Genomic DNA, 22,244 nt, shown 5'->3' on the forward strand with positions numbered 1-22,244 from the left:
TGTACAGTCCTGTCTTGAGTATCAACTTCAGCAGCTAGGATACAACATCCACGGGTGAACTCCACCAACAGAGGCCATCATTGTAAGAGTTAGACATATTGGTGATGACCAACAACTCATGTCTTCGGTGTAAAGTAGTATAGAACCCAGGAGGACCCAGAAATAGGTACACAGAATTAAAATTGGAAGGGATATTTTTAAGAGTTGACAGGAATATGATCGATGTCAATCTCAAGTATAAATTGCAGCTGGGGTTGGATTAGGATTAGTTTCAGGGTATAGAGTGATAATGCTGTGAAGAATCTGTAGAAATGCAATTCTTTCAAGTTTTTCTCATAATCCCTTCAGTGAATCTTGTTAACTTTTCTTTATTGTAACTCCAGCTTATTTGGTAACACAACTGATTCTGTGTTGGAAAACAATGAGTGAGTTTCACTCCAGAGATTTCAATTTAAAAAGCTAGGCCAACAAAGTGGTATAACATGATGAGGTTTTGCCAGATTACGCAAACTGGGACCTAGCATTCACTCACACATGGGTGCCATAAAGGGTCCTCTATGTCTATTTGGAAGAAGAACCAAAGAGTAATCCCGGGTGTCTGGGCCCTTCCCTCAAAATCAGAATGGCTCAGAATATAAAAGGTCCATGCTCACCGCTTACTTACAATACATGGTAAGCACACTTATACCTTTTACAGATTCCCCTATTATCAATTTGCATTGAGGTACCAATCTATTCCTTGGTGGAAACTCCCAACTCAGTGCAATGCAATCCTCCCATGCAAAACAGCAGCTAAAAGCTTTAACGAGGAAATCTGCAGATGCTGGAAATTCAAACAACAACACACACAAAATGCTGGTGGAACACAGCAGGCCAGGCAGCATCTATAGGGAGAAGCACTGTCGACGTTTCAGGCCGAGACCCTTCGGCGACAGCGCTTCTCCCTATAGATGCTGTCTGGCCTGCTGTGTTCCACCAGCATTTTGTGTGTGTTGTTAGCTAAAAGCTTTGATGGGAGAAGAAAGGAGAGGAAGCAGCCTGTAGTTTACTTTGCATTGGCGGCTCTGTCACAAGTTTTCTGAGATGCTTCCATTATTGTTGTTGCTGTTGTCTTGCACAGACTTGGATCTTGTGCTATTTCCCAATGGATTCTATGCGTGTGTCGGAGAAGCTGGAGGTGAGCGCCTGTTTGTTGTTGACTCGATAAGGAAATCCACACTCACTGGTTCAGGCTGCTGTCAATATTCCAGAGATATTTAAAACTAATAAAAAATACTGAAGCAATTTTTTTAAAAATCAAGCTCAATTCAGTAAGGACTAACATAAAGTTTACCTTACCAATTACTTGTCCTACCTGTATATTAGTTTTCAGTCATTCAGGAAGGACATGCAGGACTACCTGAGCACCAACACCATTCACTGTCAGCATTGGTCTTTTTCTACCTCCCACTAAGTGGATCATCACACATTTTCTACATTGTATTCTATCTGACATAACCTTTTAAATTCACTTACCTTGTTTATAATTCATTGAAGACTCTATATTCTCCTTATTATCAGGAACAAAATCAGATTTATTAAACTTAGTCCCCTCGTCCCCTCCCATGCAAAACAGCAGCTAAAAGCTTTGACAGCTTTGATAGAAGAAGAAAGGAAAGGACCTGTGTTTTACCTGTGATGCAGATTGAACTGCTAGAGCCCCAGCACCAATCCATTTGGCACCCTTCTAATCACAGTCTTTAAACCTGAAAATTACCTCTTTATTCTTATTCCATGTTCTTTGCCCAATAGCCAATTCTCAGTCCATACCAATATATTACAATCACATGTGCTCTAATCTTTTTAATAACATCTTGCAAGGGACTTCATCAAAAGCTTTTATAAAGTCCAAATACACCATATTCACTGATTGTCATCATCCCAAAAAACCAACAAATCTGTCAAACAATATTCTCTTCAAAAATACATGTTCATTCTGTCCATTCCTCCTATTATTTTGTAATTACTATACAACCATGTTCTTTATAATAGTTTCAAGCATTTTCCCAACTACTGATGTCAGGCTCCATTACGCTGTCACTTTTTCTTCATTTCATTTGTTCACCAGTTTTTTTGGATCCACCATAGACAGCATCCTATCCTGATGCAACACTGCTCTGCCAACTATGGAAACTGCTGTCCAAGACAGCAAGAAATGCAGTGATTGTAGAAACAGCTCAGACCATGAAAACCTGCCTACCTTACATTGACTCTGTATACACTTCCTACTGCATTGGGAAAACAGCCAACATAATCAAAAATCCCTCCAATCTCAATCATTCTCTCCTCTATTGAGTGTAAGATACTAAATCTTGAAAGCATGCACCATCATGCTGAAGGACAGCTTCTATCCTGCTGTTACAGGACTCTTGACTGGACCTCTTGTATGATTAAGATGAACTTTTGCCTTTGCACTACCTCAATGCATTTTGCCTTTTTTTTTGCTTCGATTGCATGCAAAGTAAAGATTTTCACTGTATCCAGGCACATTCGACAGTAAACCAATTACCAATTAATAAGTGAGATAGATTGGCTGGTTGAATGGTGTTGCAACAACAGTCTCACACTCAACATCAGCAAGATCAAGGAATTGATTGTGGATTTCAAGAAGGAAGGGGAAGTTAAGAGAACATGCACCAGTAATCATTGAAAGGGAGTGGAAAGGATGAGCAGCTTCAAGTTTCTGGACATTAACGTCTTCGAGGATCTATCCTGGGCCCAACCCATTGATGCAATCAGAAAGAAGCCACAACAGTGGCTATGCCTCATTAGAAGTTTGAAGAGCTTTAGTTTGTCATTAAAGATACTTCGAAATTCTATAGATGCATGGTGGAGAGCTTTCTGACAGATTGCTTCATAGACTGGTATGAAGACTCTAATGCACAGGATTGCAAGAGGCTGCAGAAGGTTGTAAATTCAGCCAGCTCTATCACAGGCACAAAACTCCATTGAACACATATTCAAAAAAGCAGCATCTGTTACTTAGGACTCTCACCATCTGGGACATGTCCTCTTCTCATTACTACCATCAGGGTGGAAGTACAGGAGCCGGATGACCTACACTTAAAAATTCAGAAACAGCTTCTGCCCACTGCCATCAGATTTCAGAATGATCCATGCACAATATTTTGTTATTCTTTTCCTTGCACAATTTATTTTTATAATTTATAGCAATTTTATGTCTTTGCATTACACTGCTGCCACAGAACAAACTCAAGCCATATTAGATAATTATAATAAAACTGATCCTAATTTCTTTAAATTATTAATTCCTTAATGATATCCCTAATTTTAGACCTTAAGAGCCTCACATAAACTTCTAATTATTGTTTCCTTTTACAGTCTGCATTAAAAAAAATTCTCACAAGAGAATTTGCAGTCTGCCTTTCATTTCTTCATCAATTTCTTGATGATCCTGAAATTTTCTGAATTTTTCAGAATTTTCTATTCTGAAATTTCCCCCAATTCAAAATCGTACTGTGTTTTATTAGCAACTTTACAAGCCTTTTCCTTTGTCGTAAAACTACCCTTAACTTCTCTATTAGACATGATTTGACTACCTATGTTGGTTTGGCATGCTTGAGATGGATGTACTGTATATATGTGATAAACTATGTATTAATTCTTCATTATTAAAATATATTTATGTATTCAGAAAGATTAATGATCTTAAAGATTTTATTTTAAAGATTATTTTTACTTGTCATATGTACATCCAAACATACCGTGAAAAACATTATTTGCATCAAATCAAATCAGTAAGGATTGTGCTAGGCAGCCTGCAATTGTCCCCAGTCTTCCAGCAGCTATATAACATCCCCATGGTTTACTAATCCTAACCCGTATATCTTCGAGAGGAAACTGGAGCACCCAGAGGAAGCCCACACAGTCATAGGGAGAATGTACAAACTCCTTACAGGCAGTGGTGGGAATCAAACTCTGATCTTACAGCCGGTATTGTAAAGCAATATGTTAACGGCTATGCCATCTATGCATTAATAGTTGATGAATGCATGATGTTACACCTGTTAATGCAGCTTTTCAGTTTACCTTTCACAACTCTTGCCTCAAAGGTTTGTAAGTATCAATCAATGAGGTCTTGGATCTTGCACTAATCCCTTTAGGGTACAAGAGGAGGTTTTCCCAGTGTAGTTCTCCATGATGAATCCAGCAAAAGAACAGCTGACAGGTTCAATTCTTCAAATTTATCAATGAGCCTCTGTGTCAAATCTCTGTGCACGTATGGATGGAAGTCTCAGATGTGCTTCCATTTCAATGACTGCATGCAAGCAAACTTAATAGGCTCCTCGTTAATAGACTCAACAAATAACATGCAATGTGCAAAAAATCTCATGAGATGGTGCTGTTTACCAAGAAATAGATATAAAGCAGGCTAGATAAAGGAGAGTCGGTGGATGTTGTTTATTTGGATTTTCAGAAGGCATTTGACAAAGTACTGCACATGAGGTTGATTAACAAGGTAAGAGCTCATGGTATTACAGGAAAGGTATTAGCATGAATAGAAGATTGGCTGACTGGCAAGAGGCAAATTGTGGGAATTTTTCTAGTTGGCTGCCAGTGACTAGTGGTGTGCTACAGGTGTCAGTGTTGAGGCCACTTCTTTTTACGTTATATGTCAATGATTTGGACGAGGGAATTGATGGCCTTGTGGCCAAGTCTGTGGACAATATGAAGATAAGCAGGTAGTGGCAGGGTGTCTGTAAGACTTGGGGGAATGGGCAAAAAAAATTGCAGGTAGAATATAGGGTAAGAAAGTGCACAGACATGCATTTTGGCAGAAGGAGTAAAGATATGGACTATTTTCTAAATGTGGTGAAAATTCAAAAATCAGAGGTGCAAAAGGACCTGCGAGTCCTTATGCAGAATTCCCTAAAGGTTAACTTGCAGGTTGAGTTGATAATAAGGAAGGTAAATGCAATCTTAGCATTCATTTCAAGAGGACTAGAATGCAAAAGCAAGAATGTAATGCTGAGGCTTTCTAAGGCATTGATCAGAGTGCACATGGAATATTATGAGTACTTTTGGGCCCCTTATCTAAGAAAAGATGTGCTGGCATTGGAGAAGATCCAGAGGAAGTTCACAAGAATGATCCAGGAATGGAAGGGTTAACATATGAGGAGCCTTTGATGGCTCTGAGCCTGTGCTTGCTGGAGTTTAGAAGATTGAGAGAGGATCTCATTGAAACATATTGAATATTGAAAGGCCTAGATAGAGTGGATGTGGAGAGGATGTTTCCTATAGTGACGGAGTCTAGGACCAGAAGGCACAACCTCAGAATTGAGGCATGTCCATTTAGAACAGAGATGAGAAAAACCTTCTTTAACCAGAAGGTGGTGAATCTGTAAAATTTATTACCACAGACAGCTGTGTAGGCCAAGTTATTGGGTATATACAAAGCGGAGGTTGATAGGTTATTCATTAATCATGGTGTCAAAGGTTACAGGGAGAAAGAGATTGAGAGGGATAATAAATCATCCATGAAAGAATGATAAAATGGCAGAACAGACTGAATGGGTTGAATGGCCTGGTTCTGCTCCTATGTCTTATTGTCTTACAGTCTAAATTGTACTGATAAACCCTGATGCTTGCTTAGCACAGGTAAGTCAGTTTAACATTTTTCTAATTAATTTCAAATGCCCCCTGCATTAAATCAGAATGAAACAGAAAGTAACAATATTGTACATGCAATATACTATAACCCCTTTATTTAACCACCTCCATATTTGTTATAATATTGTGATAATTTGAAAGAAAAAGGAGTCCAGTCATAATAAGGATTTATGTACTGAAGCTTACCTGAACAATGGTGTCATTTGAGGTCTGCCATTCCTGTATCCTCATAAGTTTGAGATTTTTAGTATTGTGTCTCAAAACTTGAATGCCCTACTTCTCTTGAGAAGTGTTTCCAAAATATACCGTAAAGAATGTGAAGTGAGCCACAATTTAGGTAAATTGAGTAGTGAAGACTGGAAGACTGTGTTCATGAGGTACTGCAGGTTACAGCTACAGAACTGATCATAAATCACGGTGTACAAGTTATGTTTTAACTCACCATCCAGTTGTGGGTGAATACTAGCTACAGACCAATGGTGAAGGGATTAGTCTATCTGTTACTGTGCTCACTTTTATAATGATGAATTAAGTGTCTGAAAACTTGAGAACGTTTGTTACTTTATACTGTGTGTTTCTTAAAATCTGTTCATATACTGTATCATCAAACAGGACAATATTTGCAGTTGATCCCTGATTATTCTTTAGCAGAATGGTTGTGGTTGAAAGTAGCAGGTGCTACTTCAATGAGTGAAATAGAACAGCTACAGTATTTAGATGGAAAGAAAATCTACAGAGACACAAGAATCTCAACCTAAAACATCAACTGTCCATTTCTCTCCCTCGATGCTACCAGATACACTAAATTCCTCCAGCATCTTGCAAGCTGCAAAAACATTTACAGTATTGCTGGTAAAGAAACTTTACTTCAAATCAGATACTTTAAATTTTAAATCTAAAGCCACATAAAACTTACAAGCCCATCAAAAAGCACCTTGCAAGAACAATTGTCTGAAACCAATGATTTCTATCAGTAAATGTCTTGCATTCCACTGTTTGAAATTGTAATGCTGTTTAATGTTACACAGACACTGATAAGGGATCACAAGTAGCCCACCTCTCTCCCTTAAACCCTCTGTTATGCTTATTCTGCTAATTTAGACTGTAGAGCAGAAATTATTAAGTAGGACTTTTGAAATGCAAATACCTGCATTAGATGCAGTGTGGCATTCATTAGAAAGGTAATGAAAACATTCCTATGGCTGAATTTCCAAGTGAACTAGCTTTTGTAGACTTGTTTGTGATGCACTTTTTAAAACAACTAAGCCTTTACATTGAATCACCTTACAATGATTTATAAACCTGCTTTTTAAAGAGGCCTGGCTGATTTTTTTTAACCAACTTTTCAGTAGTTTTCAAATGAACTTTGATGAACCTACCAAGCTGTGGAATGGAATTTTTTCAGCATACAGATGCAGAGCAGGTACAGCACAGTTTACATGTAGACAAACGTCCATCTCGTTATTGTTTCATACACAACCTTGATTTTTAAAATAAAAATAAAAAATATTTTAAAAATAAATGGTGCAAAACTTTTTTTACATTCTTAATGTCTTATGGTCAATACTGTAGGTTCCATAACATTAACATTTTTAAAGCCATTGCAACGTTACTGCTCAGGTGACACCCTGGTGTGATAACAGCATTTCAGTGTTTGAGAGACTACCCCACCCAGCTCAATCCCTTCATGTCCATTAGTGGAAAGGTCATAAAATGTTGTCCTCTCCCACAGAGTGTTTGCATTGGTTGCACCAAACTTCAATGCATCCCTCAGCATGTACTCCTTCTGCCTGGAATGTGCAAGTCGGCAGCATTCCCTTACGGACATGTCATGACCTGGAAGACCAACAAGTTTCGAGAAGACCAAAAGGTGTATTTCACTGAGTTGATGATCTTCCAACAGCGCTTGAAGCCTGTCTTGGGTGTATGTCCCAGGAACACTCCATGATTGGAGAGTTCTCTGTTACACAGCTGCTGGGGATGAATTGAGACAAAGACCCTTTCATCCTCCTCCACACCCTCTTAGCAAATCTACGGGCAGCAAAGATGTAATTTTTCTTAGCAACATTTAACAGCTTTTCCTGCTTACAATTTGCCGGCTATATGTACCTACGTTAAACTGTACCAATGCATTAATATAATATTTGGCTGGTTGTAGCTTGATATTTCTATTTGTAATTCAATTGCTGATTATTTATTTGTCATGACATCTTAAACTGCTTTACAGAGGTGCAGTCTCAAAAATTATAAAGGCTGATCCTTCAGAAAAATAATGATTAGAGAATAAAGTCAAAGACTTGCTCAAAGAGGTTACATTTTCTTTATGACCACTAAAGAAAGTGCATTTATTTTACAAAATATTAATGTCTATGTACAAAATAACACAAATAATAAGATATTTCCCAATAATTGTATAAGTTGCAACAGAGATATAAACTTGCACAGGTCATATCTTACAGGAAACTCAACCAGTTTTAGTTTCATTACTTTAAGCTGCCAGCTCTGCAGTAACGCATTGTAATCAGAAATGAAATAAGCACATTAAAAATAAATTTAATCACTCAATTCTGGTTACTTTGATCATTTTCCCTGCACAAATGCAGAGGATTCAAAATAATTTTAGAATTGACTGACTGGTTGGTAAATTGGTATTACTCCTTAAAAGAACCACAGCCTTAATGACTAAATATTTTGCATGCCTTTTTCACATATAGATAGATTAAGAATAAAGGGTGATTTTCATAAATTAAATTATTCACTGATGATATAGCAATAATTATATATCACTCTTATTGTACAGTATTGTTGCCTTCATTGTGTTTTTCACCAAAAGACATTATAGAGGTTTAACAATCCTCCAAGAAATCTCTTGTTTCACAGTTCCAGTGATCTGAATTTAATTCTGAACTTTAGTGCTGTCTGTGTGGAGTTATTAGTTCTCCCTATGACTGTGCGGGTATCCTTCAGGTCCTCCTGCATCCCAAATGAATGTGTATTATTGTCACCTGCATTGAGATAGAGTGAAAGACTTTTATTTTGCGTGCCATATAGACAGATAATTCCAGACTGTACATAATTACATTAAGATAGCAAATAAAAAATAGTGTGCAGAATCTAGTACGGCTGCTACAGAGAAAGGGCAGTGCAGGCAGACAAATGAAGTGCAAAGGCCATGATGAGGTAAACTAGGAAATTAAGGCTGCAAAAATTCAGCTCTTAGTGCTTAAGAAGTTCAGCTTAATGAACCTTCCAGTATCCTTGAGTCAGGTGGTTCAGCTATTTGTCTTTGAGTCTAGTGATACAAGATCTCAGGAGTTTGTTTTTCAATACCATTTTGTATGGTCCCTAGTGTGGGTGTGTAAAATGTGGAGGAATTCTGAGAATAAGGGAGAATAAAATTAGGATAGCAGTATGATTAGGGTAAATGGGTATTGGATGGCCAACGCAACCAAAGGACCCATTTCAGTTTTGGATGACCTCCAATGAAGGCTAACTTACTGTAAAGTAATTTGGTTCAGAATCAAAGAAACAACACCCCTTACCACTGACTTTAAAGAAAGTGATCTCTGTTGTGTTGACTTCCCCTTTTCTGATGCTTTATGCTGTCAGATTATTTTGCTTATGTCCATCAATTGTGATGTTGCTAAGTTTACAGTGCAGCCAGTCATATAGAACAAACCAAGCTGCACAGGGCACAATCCGTAATGTAATGTAAATGTTGTTCAGGGTTGAAACATAATTATAAAATTAGGGAGAAGATACAAGAAGCTTCCTTAGCGCCAAATACAGTTTTGCATGCAATATAAAACTCACTTAAAATTCATGTAACATGTATAAGATTTTCAGGCAATGTTCATAATTAACTTAAATTCATGTCAGTTCAAATTATTTTCCTTAACTGTGATCATAAATGTTGACAACAAATGTGGAAGAACACTAAAAATGCCAACAGAAACTGTGGGATTTCTTTTTTTAAAAATTTTTTAAAATTAGTTTTTCAAAACATTTTACAAAATCAAAAGCCCCAAATCCCAGCGGGGAGCACCAACACAGTGCAAGACAAAGCACACAATAACAATATGCCACAAACGAAGAGAATCCAACAAAAAAGCACCCAAACTAAAGACAAGCGAGCCCAGCGTCCTCCCCAATCCCCACAACACAAGAAAAAAACAACAACAACTCCAGACCAACCACCACACAATACAGAGAGTATAAGTTACTGTGGGATTTCTGCAGTTAATTGTATTGTGGAAATACTGCAGTGGACATAAATTTCACAAAATCATCATATTTGCTCTTTAGATTGTCACTCTCAATATTATTAGATATTGGCTAAGAAGCAAATACTAAATACAATTTGAAAGAATTTTAATGTCAAATGGAATTTAGGTCTCTTTTAGGACTCTTCTGAATTTTATTTTAAAAAGGGCTCCATGTCTAAGATTTCTTATTTGCAACCATTCACTTGCCATTAATTTGAATTTTTTCCACACTACCTATGCCACCATCATTGGGCAGCACTGCAGTGCTTTATGGTGCCAATGACCTGGTTTCAATTCCCACAGCTGTCTGTAAGGAGTTTTCCCTGTGACCACATGTGTTTCCTCTGGGTGCTCCAGTTTGCTCCCACATCCCAAAGGCACATGGTTAACTGGTTAATTGGTCACTTGTTGTATTTGGGCAGTGTGGGATTGTTGGGCTAGAAGGGCCTGTTACAGTGCTGCATTTCTAACTAAAAATTAAAATATAACTAAAATAACTACTGTGTTGGTAATCTGTTGATTTACATTTAACAAGCTTGAAAATTACAGATTACTGACTCAATAGTTAGAAGAAAAATCTATAAAACGCTGGTCTAGATAGTTTTACAGTGTTACCTGAGACAGATGAAATGGCCATATGTATGAATGTCTTTATCTTCATGCAATCTTATTAGTTTAAGATATATTTAACATAATATGTCAGAATCGATTCTAATATTTCTCAATTGGCCATTTCTTAGTATAGCACACTGTCCCTCTAATCTATGGCAACACTAACTGGATTACTCTTGTGCTAATGCACACCATTCAGAAGCTACCTATTGGTCAATGGCAGGAGTAGCAATAATACTGTCAAGAATTATTCCTACTCTTGCCACCACAGCAAGTGCAATTACGCCCATGATAAATTCATTATTTTCTCCCTCGGAATAAGTCACTTTGAAAGGATTGTAAAGGTAATTTATTAAAATATAAGTTTAAGGTTTGGTGACACTGATAATACTGGACCATTGATAAACATGAAGCAGTTCTCAACAATAATAATGTTCTGTCTCCCTCCAGTCTAGGCAACACAATGACCCAGCAATTGCAAATGGGATTTGGTTCATTCTTGTCACCTGTACTAAGGAATAGTGAAAAACTTTGTTTTGTGTGCCATCCATACAGATCATTTCACCTCATCAGTAAATTGAGGTAGTACAAGGGAAAAGCACTAACAAAATGGTGTGATGATGGTGGTGGTCTTTCTGCTTACCGTCAAGCTAAACACTAATCAGAAAATTCTGGTACCTGTGGTCAGTTGAATTCTGCTCCCCACAAGAAGCATTACTGGGGGCGGGAGGGGGATTTGAAGGAGATGGGAGATGAAAAATGAGATTCATGTAGACAGGTGTTTTATGCTAGGCATGGACTAAGTGGGTCCAAGGGCCTTTTTTCCATACTAAGACCTTATATCAAAAAAGGCCTTATATCAGTTACTTGATGTAATGCCAACTTTTTTTATCTGGAATTTTCACTGTATAAACATTATGAAGTCTTGTTAAATGAGGTGTAACCAAGCATTATAAAGCATAATTACCCCTAAAGAATTTCTGTGAAGAGCTAATTTAATACCTGAGGGTTGTCATACCTTTGAAAATATTTGAAAAATCCATCATTTTTAACACAATAATGTATTTTCATGATATTTTAGCCTCCACAATATTCCAATTTTTGTTTCTCATTCGTTATTTCACTTAGTATTGCATTTATAAAAAATTATAAAAATATAAGCTTTTTCATCCTTGTTTATTGTCTGGGAGTGAAGAATTGTCATCAGTTGCTTAGTTAGCTTGATGGCGTACTGTTGTTGGATGCCAGGGAATCCCTCTGTAGCCTTTGCCTGAATGGTAATCATGTCAGGGACTGCAAAATCACTGCTGGCGAGCCTTCTTAATTTTTACAGTGAGGTTTCGTTGACACAGCATTAACCAAGCACTGGGTCAAACTGAGATTAAGAAGTGCATAGGGAGTTCAATGAACCTCCTGGGTCTTCGCCAACTTGAAGCAGAGTTTATACAAATGCTTTGGGAAGAAGGCCTGGCTTCTCATATGTAATACATTGCAAATTTACTGCATGAAAACAGAGCTCTTTGGCTGTGAGAATTGGATTTATAGCCAGGCATTATAAATAAAAGGCTGCTGGTTGAAAATTGATACTGTAACTACTGACATCAGTAGCTACTGTATAACAGTAGCCCCAGGGTTTCTGACATCACCAAGTCCTTATGATTGAGTTACAGTGTTTTAATAAATGCAAGTTACTTTATCTCTTTGCATTTCTGAAAACTATATCCCTATAATCCATGCAGTCATTGGGCACATCATATAAATACAGTTCTCTGTAAAGTTCCCTTCTCTGACATTAGATACCTATCATCCTCTTACACCTATGCCAGCACACACCCATTTCCAACCACTGTCTAATATGCTGATTAAATTTCCTCAAAGAAAATGGGAAAACGTTGGGTGTATGGGCTCACGACTACTCAAAGTGGAGAAGGAGCATTTGCAATGGTGTTTGAGAACCTCCAGCCGGAGCAGAAACTTAGCGTAAGTAGCACAAGGAGAGCACAATCTCACAAACGTTCATCACATCCACCCCATCAGCCATCTCCTCTGGCGAAGAGCCCACAGTTCCCACATTGTGCTCATGAGCTCACAAAACCCACAGAGACAGAATGGAAAGAGTTATTCTCCGGCCTAAAGGATTTCCTAAGAAGCAGGGAGGAGCTTTTTTTCCTTTACATTATTGGCATTTTTAAAAAATCTTTTACTCAAACCAAAACTCTTAAGCTTCTATGAAGTGTTCCCGGCATGTCTGGCGAGAGGGGCAAAAAGATGTTTCGCACAATGGGAGTGCCTGGAATGGGGCTGCTAGAGGTAGCGTTAGAGCAGATAGGGCAGTGTAGTGATATTTAAGAGGCTTTTGGATTGACACATGAGCGCACATGGATGTGTGATATGGATAATGTGCAGACAGGTAGATTTGGTTTAATTTGGCACCGTGAGCCAAAGGGGCTGTTCCTGAGCTGTACTGTTCAATGTTCTATAATTAGCTGCAAGATCACTGGTTGTATAAGACTCTTTCTCTGGACTATTCTTAATCCTGAATAACGCTTGACACCACGCTATTTATGTTGCACTTCTCTTAACATTGCTCATCCCTACTTGGTTGCCTTTTGCTCCCTCGTTCATCCTGATTGTGTTAAAAGGTAAATCTCCAGTTTCAGTGGATCGCCTTTCCCCCCTAACCCCTGGTCCTTTGTTCTACATGAATTTCTCCCAGTTCTTCTTCCAGTTAACTGTGAGTTTTCTCCATACTGTCCTCTCACATACTACGAGGACATCTTATCCGTCAGCATCATCGCTTTTCCAATGTTCTGGAGCATTAGTTCGCACACTGGGTTGCAATGAAACTCTTGCACATCGACACATACTCTGCAAAAGCGATCCACCCTCTGACTGGATGCATCTCACACCTGTGCACATCCTCGCCCCTTTGCACGGCTGTTTCTCAGCCTCGACCTTTCCCGTCGGGTAAGACTCCGCCATTTCCGAGGGTACCCTCGGTGTCTGCTCGGCAGGTTCAGAGTTCAGCGGGAGTTGGTGACCGTCTCCGTTCATTTAAAAGTCGATCTTTTAAATGATCACGAAATAGTCCGCCAACGCAAGAAGAGAAACAGAGGTCTGTTGTCAAGTTTTTACTCAGCGTCCAGCCGCTCTAAGTAATTGGATTTCCATTGTCTTATACTATATCCCCTAAAATGTAGTTAAGCACACAGTTCTGAGTGTCAGCATTTTTCTGTTGTGAATTGGTGTTTGGTGCGCTTTCTACATTACTTTAATGGCGACAAAGTGTTAAAGAAAGTCAAGTTTATATGTTTGAGATGCGATCGCATTGATCGCTCGCTGTTCCGGATTATAATCAGCTTCCAGGCTGTTATCACTAGAGGGCACAGTGTGCTTAAGAAAAATGCGCTCCGCTTGCATCCGGCCGTACTCAGCAGAAGCTGTTCTGTGCGTGTCTGAGAACGCTAGCGAATGGAAATAGATACTTCATCATTTGAAGTGGTTTTCAATCCACAGTGCCTTCCCGCCGCCGAGAAAAAATAGCAGAACTCAAAATAAAATTGACACGTCCTTTATTATCTGTCAGTCCCAGCGTCCTCGCTGAAGAAACCCTATCTTTTATTTCTCTCTCAGAAAAGAGCCCCGTGGGACTGTCGACTTATGAATGTCGCTATCTTCAGATGACGTTCACATTTTCGCAAGTGGCAGCTACTGTAAGTGTTGATCGTTGGGGCAGATGTGTGGCAGAAAAGCTGGTCAATCTTTGCGGGAAGTCTTACTTTGCCCTTCCATCTTCCACCCCTTCAGCTCCACGCACAAATCTTCACAGGATCATCCATTCTTCCAGGAACGCTACGACAGACTTCATGTTAATAGATTCTCTTGTCACCTCCCTTTATGCCGTATGCTTACCTGTATGTAAATGTACACCTGCGTTCAAAAACAGAGGTGAATACTTGAAGGGTATAGACAGCAGTGTACCGAAAATAAATTTAACCTGGCAAACTGATGATGAGTATGCACATATTCACTTAATGAATAGAAAGATATTTGCATGTTAGACACATGTGAGTGATGCTTACTCACAAGGCACATGCCAACACGCTTAGACACACTTAGATCTGTTCTTTCCCACAAGATACGGAAACGTACTTGTTTTATATGGATTTAAAAAGTCGCCCATACTCTCATCGCTCGAAGCACATCTGAGAGGTTAAGATGTTGCCACAGAAAACACTCAATACGCTCGGCGATTCATTGCTAATACAGTGCATGAGCTTTCGCTGTTTTACTAGAGAATGGCTTGAATATATATATTGATGAAGATTCACTGTATTAAATAAATTCGGACAATTATCAATGAGGCATGGCGGTGGGAAAATGTATAATGCCAGTCTCCCCTCCCTTCCACCCCCAGGATCGTCTCATCTGTAAAACCGGATGTTACAACTGGGAAAGGCATTGCAGACACTATTAGAGTGATTCATTAACGCTCCTTGAAGTACACATCCATTTCAAAAATATTATTGTAAAACGTTTAACAGATCTCACACTATGAAGACGCGTTGCACTGTACTTATTTTCTCTGAATAATATATCCAGTGACAAACATTTGAGGAAGTTTGCAGCTTGGTTATGCAGTATTCTGGCCACTGGCTTCACACACACTTCAAATTAGTGTTCTGACAGCATGACGAATCCTTGGCACAGCGAATATCAGGCGCCCAGTTGCCAATGTATATATATTCGATATGTCCAAGAAAGAGGTCGACTGCAATTACTGTTTCTTTATCTCTTTTTCAGGAATTATATTGAGCTGGACATATATTTTGTATTCGTTGACGGTTTAAAGACCCCAAAAATATATTCCCTAACAATGTTTGATGTAGCAACTCACTCGAAGTCTCGATGGCATTTAATCCTCGGTAAGCTAACTTTGTTACAGAAATATCGAAGTGCTTAACTTCTAATCGGCGTTGATACACTCAGTTAAGTGACTTCAGAGCATTTCGGGGTATCAATCGCGAGACAGCGACTCAAAAGAGATAACGTAGAACTCAACTGCGTAAACGAACGCGTTGCTTTCCGGACGAATTGCCGTCGACGTGATATTCTACGGAGAAAAACTCCTCCAGTTTCTACGAATTTGCATCGACAGAATTGGAAACGGAGCAAAGAGACAGTGAGAGAGAAATGCTTCATCACAATAAAATCCTTAATGATCTGGTTGCGTCATAAAGTGGATAGTTTTGGAAGACGCATCCAAATTGACAGTGCCAATCTGACTTTGAAGTTCAACAGTATCATTATCAGAAATATGTTATTTATTGCTGCGTATTTGCAGTTCAAAATTATTATTTGCTATTTGATGGTGCAAAGCCGTTATCACTTAATATCCCGCAAGAATCCACAGTGCTGACTAAAGATAGTTTGAGCATTTCGTTCTAGAATAAATTCAATTGAGGTATTTGTTCGTGAATAAAATGCGCGCAGGCTTGCTTTCCTAGTTTACATCTATATCCTGTAATTTCACTATTGAAAGGAAAACTGAGAAATGAAAGTTTTCTTTAATTTTTTTTTAGGAAATGAAATGTACTGTGCTCTAACGAAGTTTAATCCAGAATTCAGCCAAAAAAAACTTGCAATAAAGAATTACGGGGGGAAAACACGGTGCATTTTCAGAAATGTTCAATTTGTTTTCATTGGATTGAAAGCTTCACGTTGATGTTTATCTTTTGTTTAGACAATTGCCGGATTTTGGATAGTACTTTTTAACATTTCTTGAAAAGTCAATGGTAATTCTGAGCAGGGACACTAATAATTTTCTGTGTTCATCTCTCATCCTGGATACAGAGGAACGCTGTATCAGTAAAAATGCACTAAGTAACTGAAGGTTATAGCTCAAAACATTGTTCAGTTATTGTGACTGTGTAATTAAACGAGGTGGGATACTTTTACGCTCCAATATGCTGTAACTCAGAATAAATAAAATATTTTGAGCAAATAGTTGATGTGACAATTTGGGCCAGATCCACTAGCTGTCAATGTTCTGCAATACTTCAGAAAGTTTCCTGTTTGATCACAAACTTTGAACACACTACAAAAGAACATGGGAAAGGCGCTGGTAATAAAATGTAAACAACGATTCGCTTCCCTGGTTCTTTTTCTTGCTCTCTAAACGCTAACAGAATAAATTGATGCCAGCATTGTAATTAATTTGTGAGCTGTACTAATTCTGGTAACTTGAACCGGCCAGTATAATCTTTCTAAGTGCTGGCAGCTCCGGTGGGGATTCGCACATTTCATGCTTCATTACTTAAGTCAAGCGCCTCCTCTCAGCATATAACCTGCGAGCACGCTGTCCCCTGAAATTAGAAGTGAGGTATAAAACTAACATATACAAAATATAACTTTTTAATGCCTAGATTTTTAGAAAACAAATGCGATGTAATTATTTCCAGCTCCCGAGAACTCTTTAACTTTACATATCATCAACACACAATGATATTCCATGTTGCAATTTTACTGTTTCAATAGCCAGAAATATTTGTGTGTTGATCAACATTTACTTCCACAACCAACGTATATTATAGACAGAATTATATCAGTTATTGCCGGTGAATATTTCTTATTCCACTGACTAAAGTCAGTTCAAATATTGGCTGGTCAGTTGTATTAAACTATCTGATACAGCCTGGAAGACAAATCCATCTAATCCATTTGTACTTGTAAATAGTTTCGAAGTGAAAAATGATTTTCAATAAACTAATATTGAAAATTCAGGAAATGGGGTACAGTGATATTTTACATTAGAAATACAAACTAAAAAGTTTGAGTCAAAAGTTATAAATGGCACGATGATATTTCTGTATTTAATGGTTCTACGCACTTAACCAGGACATACTTTCAGATGAGTTAAACATAGGTTGAAATGGGTACACATGGTTAATCTATTTTGTTATGTAAAAAGATTTTCCGCTGATCTACACGTGTAATTTACAAGCACCTGCTGACAATGTACCACTGATGCATTTGATCTCGAAAATGCATACATTTTAAATAAAATGAATGACCAATAGAAATATAAGGTTTAATAATGACATACACCGTCTTTTTTAAAATAAAGCTATCATGGAAGATAGTGGCCATGTAATGAAAAGAGCCCATCTGTATATTGTAAATACTTTGAAGGGGTGTCTGTTTCCGTACACAGAAAGCTATATCTAATACATTCACAAAAGAATAAATGCCAACGATATACACAAATATGTTGTGTGACCTTTTGCATTTCTGTTATAGGCATGGACCTGATACCATGCGATGAGTTGTAACTGATACTGAAGGGAAACTTCAGAGGAGCTAATAGACTTTTTAAAAGTTGTATCAAGTCATTCACCCAACATAAGAAAGCTTTGGAATAAGTATGCCCGTATTATGAGGACAATTTAAGGAATTTCCTTCAAAACGTTAGAAAATAACAAACAAAACAAAAAAAAATCTAATTGGAGTCACAAATGCGCCCACTAGTCCTAACTAGATTAAGTGATTAAGGAATGGCTTCATTCTAACATCCACGGAATCAAGGTATGACACCCAGCCATCAATGTATGTGTTTTTGTAAGGCGGCCACCGATGTACCATTGAGTGAACTTATTTTGTTCTTAAAGAAAAATTAGTACGAGAGCAGCATGAGATTTGTGCAGAACAGTTGTAAAGGTAATGTGAAACACCTGACACGTGCATTATCGCTTTCATTTAGTTAAAATTATTAGCAAGGTGGAAAATTAATTTAGCTATATTGTAAATGAATACAATTTCTTCTATAGTCATATGACTATTGTGCATAATATGAGACAAATATCATGTTTTCATTTAAAACGGATAATTTCAATGCCTTTATTCGATTGGCTACTCTGCGCTCCAAATAGCGCCTCTGGACTTTTATATGCAATTGTGTCCCACAATGTAACCTTCTTAATTGTTTAAATGCTAATAACATTTTGCCGAGGCACGTTTAAAAAGAAACAAAATGGCAGAAGCAAATCCAGGCTCAAAATCGACGAGCAACAGTAATTCATACCAAAAAAAAGAACAACCAGCAAATTCTGACACGACGACCAGACACAAAGAAGATGCACACTAGTTCGATTGTAGAGAGGACGGAGAAGGTCGAAGTGGATCTCAATAGGTTCCTTTTGTTATATTCGTATAACAACGGAGTTAACGTAGGAACGAAAAAGGGTCAAAGAGAAAACGAAAAATAAAAAAAAAGTTTTAACCACTTGTTGAAGTCGATTCCTTCCCCTCTGAGATTTCTGTTCATTTGTGGCAATCTCTGCACCTTTTAGATAAGATTTGACACTCTTTTACCTGAGCTGCCTTTCCCTCCCCCTTCACCTGAAAGGCTTCACAACACTCCAAGTAATTGCAGATGCCTTTTGTAGGGAACAATAAACTCCCCCAAATTCATTGCAGTAGAGTTCCAGTAGTCACGAATAGCTCTGTGTGTGTGTGTGTGTTGGTCAAGATGAGAATTGGTGGTTGATGGAATTTCTGGACGTAGAGATACATGTTTGTTATAAATCCATCAATGCTGAGGCTGTTAGATTCTGACATACCTGATGATTGCGCAGGCGCGGACAGGTGGCACCCAGCATTTTATGACCAGGTGAGATGATTCTGTAGAGGTAAAAGGAGAAATTACTCTCGAGTTCGCAGATCTTTTGACGACACCACGGACTTCTCCAGGCAATATGTCGATACTGGGCAAAATGGGCGACTGGCAGGTATGTGGAGAATCTTACAAACGACACCACTTGGAGATTGCAACCTATGTTTCATTATCTGCTGAAAGTTGCTCTCTAAGAAGTACCTTAGTTGTGCCTTCACATATCATTAATAAATCCAAGCACTTGGGGTCGAAGAACTGGGTGTACTCGATGTCCTTAAGTCCAAATTTTCTACCAGTACTTATATTTATGGTTGACGTAAGTGAAATAAACTTAATAAGCAGTTTGCGGTTGAATAAGAAGAGGATTTAATTATTCCGAATAGCTTTAATTATTCAGATTTTAAAAATCCAAGTTTTAGATACATGGGCAGTTTATGTTTTGATATAGGCTCTACACATGTTTACTTCAGCACTGTGTCCTAAACCCTTTTGTCTTTCCCTTCTGTGGTTTTGCATTGAATTTGTAGTCAGTTTGTTGCCTACCCAGCTTTCTAGGTTTGTAGAAAACACAACATTATAGCCTGAGGTCCAATTACGGTGCGATTAAAAACAAGAACTATTAAGGTCGATTTTAACACTTTATCCCAATTCTTGTTTATATTAAAAAGGCAAATGTTTGACACGTTGAATAAAATGGAAGTAACATGTTCCTTTTGAATTCTTATTCGCAATGAAAGTAGCTAATTATCAAAATTGATATGCATTTCGAGTAATTGCAAAATATGAATTTAATTTTAAATTTGTGAAAGACCTGCCTGGCAACCGATTATATATAGAGAGACATTAAGCATTAAATATTAGTATTTATGCCAAACATTTGAAGTTTTTTAAAACTGGTGAAACATAATCATAGATAAATACAATTTTGTAAAACATAGTCTCCCTTTACTCTCTACAAATGCACTTAATAATTGTGCATTTCGAAATTTGCCCAGATTTCACAAGACTGGAATAAAATAGTGTGTCGCTGATTCCTGTCTTGAATTGAAAATTCAATTTACACATGTAAAGTATCCAAACTCTGACTGCTTAAGAGTTGGAATAATAAGATTTAAACTTCGTAATAATGTAATCATTTATAATTTCTATGGTGGGACGGGATGGGAGGTAGAGGTGAGGGTTTGTAGTGTACTGGCATGTAACTTGTGGAAGTTCTTAATAAGTTGTGAGGGGGGAGGGTAGATTCTATATCACCTGAAGCGAGGTTACTGCCATTTAAAATGTTTGAGGGATGCTAGTTATTAACAATGGAACTAATAACATCGGAATCAATTGAAATCTGTTTTTCCATTGAGCAAACATATAATGAGTTTTATTTTGTTTTCAAAGAAGAGTATTTCAATGTTATAATGTATCTAGCAATTGTTTATTTAATGTTTTTCATATTGGGAAACGAAAACTTATGAAAATGACCGAAGCATATCCTCTTCTTAGACCCCATGCTTTAATACGTTAAAGGAGTCACCGGCTAACTATGCACCCAAAATTCCCTCTTTCCCGTGCGCTTTTCAACTATGTGCTCTGATATCACATATTTAAACCATTCGTGGAACAGCCAGTGTGAGTGCAATAGACGCGCAGAACAACCAGAGAGAATTTAAACCTAGTAAGAAAAAGATTTCATTGAATATGACCTCAACTCAGAACAGTAAAAATGTTTAACCGAATGATCCAATGCACTCCTCTTTTCCTTCCCCACCGAAAATCGACGGTCTTTATTTTAACAAGGGACCCGCGCCTCCTTATGGTTAAATGCATAGATTCCCATTTAATTACAATGACGGCAAATTGGGAGGGGAGGGGGAAGGGCGGTTCGAGTGAATTTTTTAAACTCTCAAATACTTTCACAGAATGGAGAACCAAACTATTCAGTTCGAGTTGTTTCATCTGGGCTATTATTCATTGCAATTTGATATACTAGCCAATCAGAGGTTAATGTTATAACAAATAAGCTATTTGCATGTAATGCCTAAATGAGTTCTTCGGCAAAAAAAGTTAATACCATCAGATTTAAACGACTTTATAATAAATTAATACCATATAATAATATATAGTTCAATATATTGCTTAAGCAAAAAGTAACAGATAATTATATATTCTTTAAATTAACAGCCATAGATAAAATTGCACTGCCTGATATTGCTTTGACCATTAATTATATCTAATAGATATCAATTTTAATTCAGAAGATTGTATTTCCTCTTGAACTAATGTAACAAAAAATACAAACGTATAATGCAAACGTCAGGTCCTGCATAAATACTGAACTACTGGATCTGAGCAGTTAAAAAAAACTTTCTAAAATTTGAAAACTAGGTGATTCTGAGAAACGAAAGTATGAAGAAAAGGTATACATTAGGTGAACAGAGCGCGTGTGAATAAATTATATTAGCCCCCATAGACAAGTGATTATATAGAATATATATACATATGCATATACATACATATATATGTGTGTGTGTGTGTGTATATATATATATCTAAGCAAACGGCAGAATCTGATTCGGATTCTGATTTACCTCGCTTTAGTCGCATTGCTGACTGTGATTCTCGCACGAGACGAGGGTGGAAATTATTTTTCATCGGGTATCAAAGGATTTGGCCTTTTGGAACGTGGTATCTTGCGGCGGTTGATATTTCAGGTCTTCTAATTAAAGACAATAGGTCTTGATGACATCTTTATCCCGGAGCTCCACTAAAAATGGTAATGAAGATTAACTAAAAACGACGCCTAAATCTGGCCACACAGATTACCTGTGCTCTTATCTTTACACACTTTGTCATCTTGGAAGAAAGACCTTGCGTCTCAATTCATAATTCAAAGTCAATTAGCTATTTATTACGATAATAACTTGTACGTAAAACAGCGAAACGATTTGGAATACGGCGCTGGTTCGAAATACTTTGCTTTTAAGTCTCTGCTTATGCGTGGCCTTAAATAACTACATAACAGCCTGATTTCCACA

At 37.7% G+C, this 22,244-nt stretch overlaps 1 protein-coding gene and 1 long non-coding RNA gene across 5 annotated transcripts in view; one reads left to right on the forward strand and one right to left on the reverse strand.

Annotated features, from left to right (window-relative positions):
- Positions 1 to 8,052: 8,052 nt before the first annotated feature.
- On the reverse strand, positions 8,053 to 22,168 carry LOC140730463 (uncharacterized). Its single transcript, XR_012099616.1, has 3 exons — positions 21,798 to 22,168; positions 19,166 to 19,226; positions 8,053 to 8,675 (listed from the first exon to the last, which is right to left on the reverse strand). It is a non-coding gene; the product is annotated as an uncharacterized lncRNA (long non-coding RNA).
- Positions 19,237 to 22,244, forward strand: part of tfap2a (transcription factor AP-2 alpha) — a 33,236-nt gene continuing 30,228 nt past the window's right edge. For 2 of the 4 annotated variants that reach the window (XM_073050821.1, XM_073050838.1), the window contains exon 1: positions 19,270 to 19,333. In XM_073050821.1, coding sequence (XP_072906922.1) covers positions 19,301 to 19,333 — 33 coding nt within the window. In that variant the 5' untranslated portion in view covers positions 19,270 to 19,300. Of the gene's footprint in view, positions 19,334 to 22,244 lie in introns of all 4 variants that reach the window. The other 2 variants (XM_073050860.1, XM_073050846.1) reach the window with 2 other exon arrangements.

Source organism: Hemitrygon akajei, chromosome 1 (genome assembly GCF_048418815.1).
Source record: "Hemitrygon akajei chromosome 1, sHemAka1.3, whole genome shotgun sequence".
NCBI lineage: Eukaryota > Metazoa > Chordata > Chondrichthyes > Myliobatiformes > Dasyatidae > Hemitrygon > Hemitrygon akajei.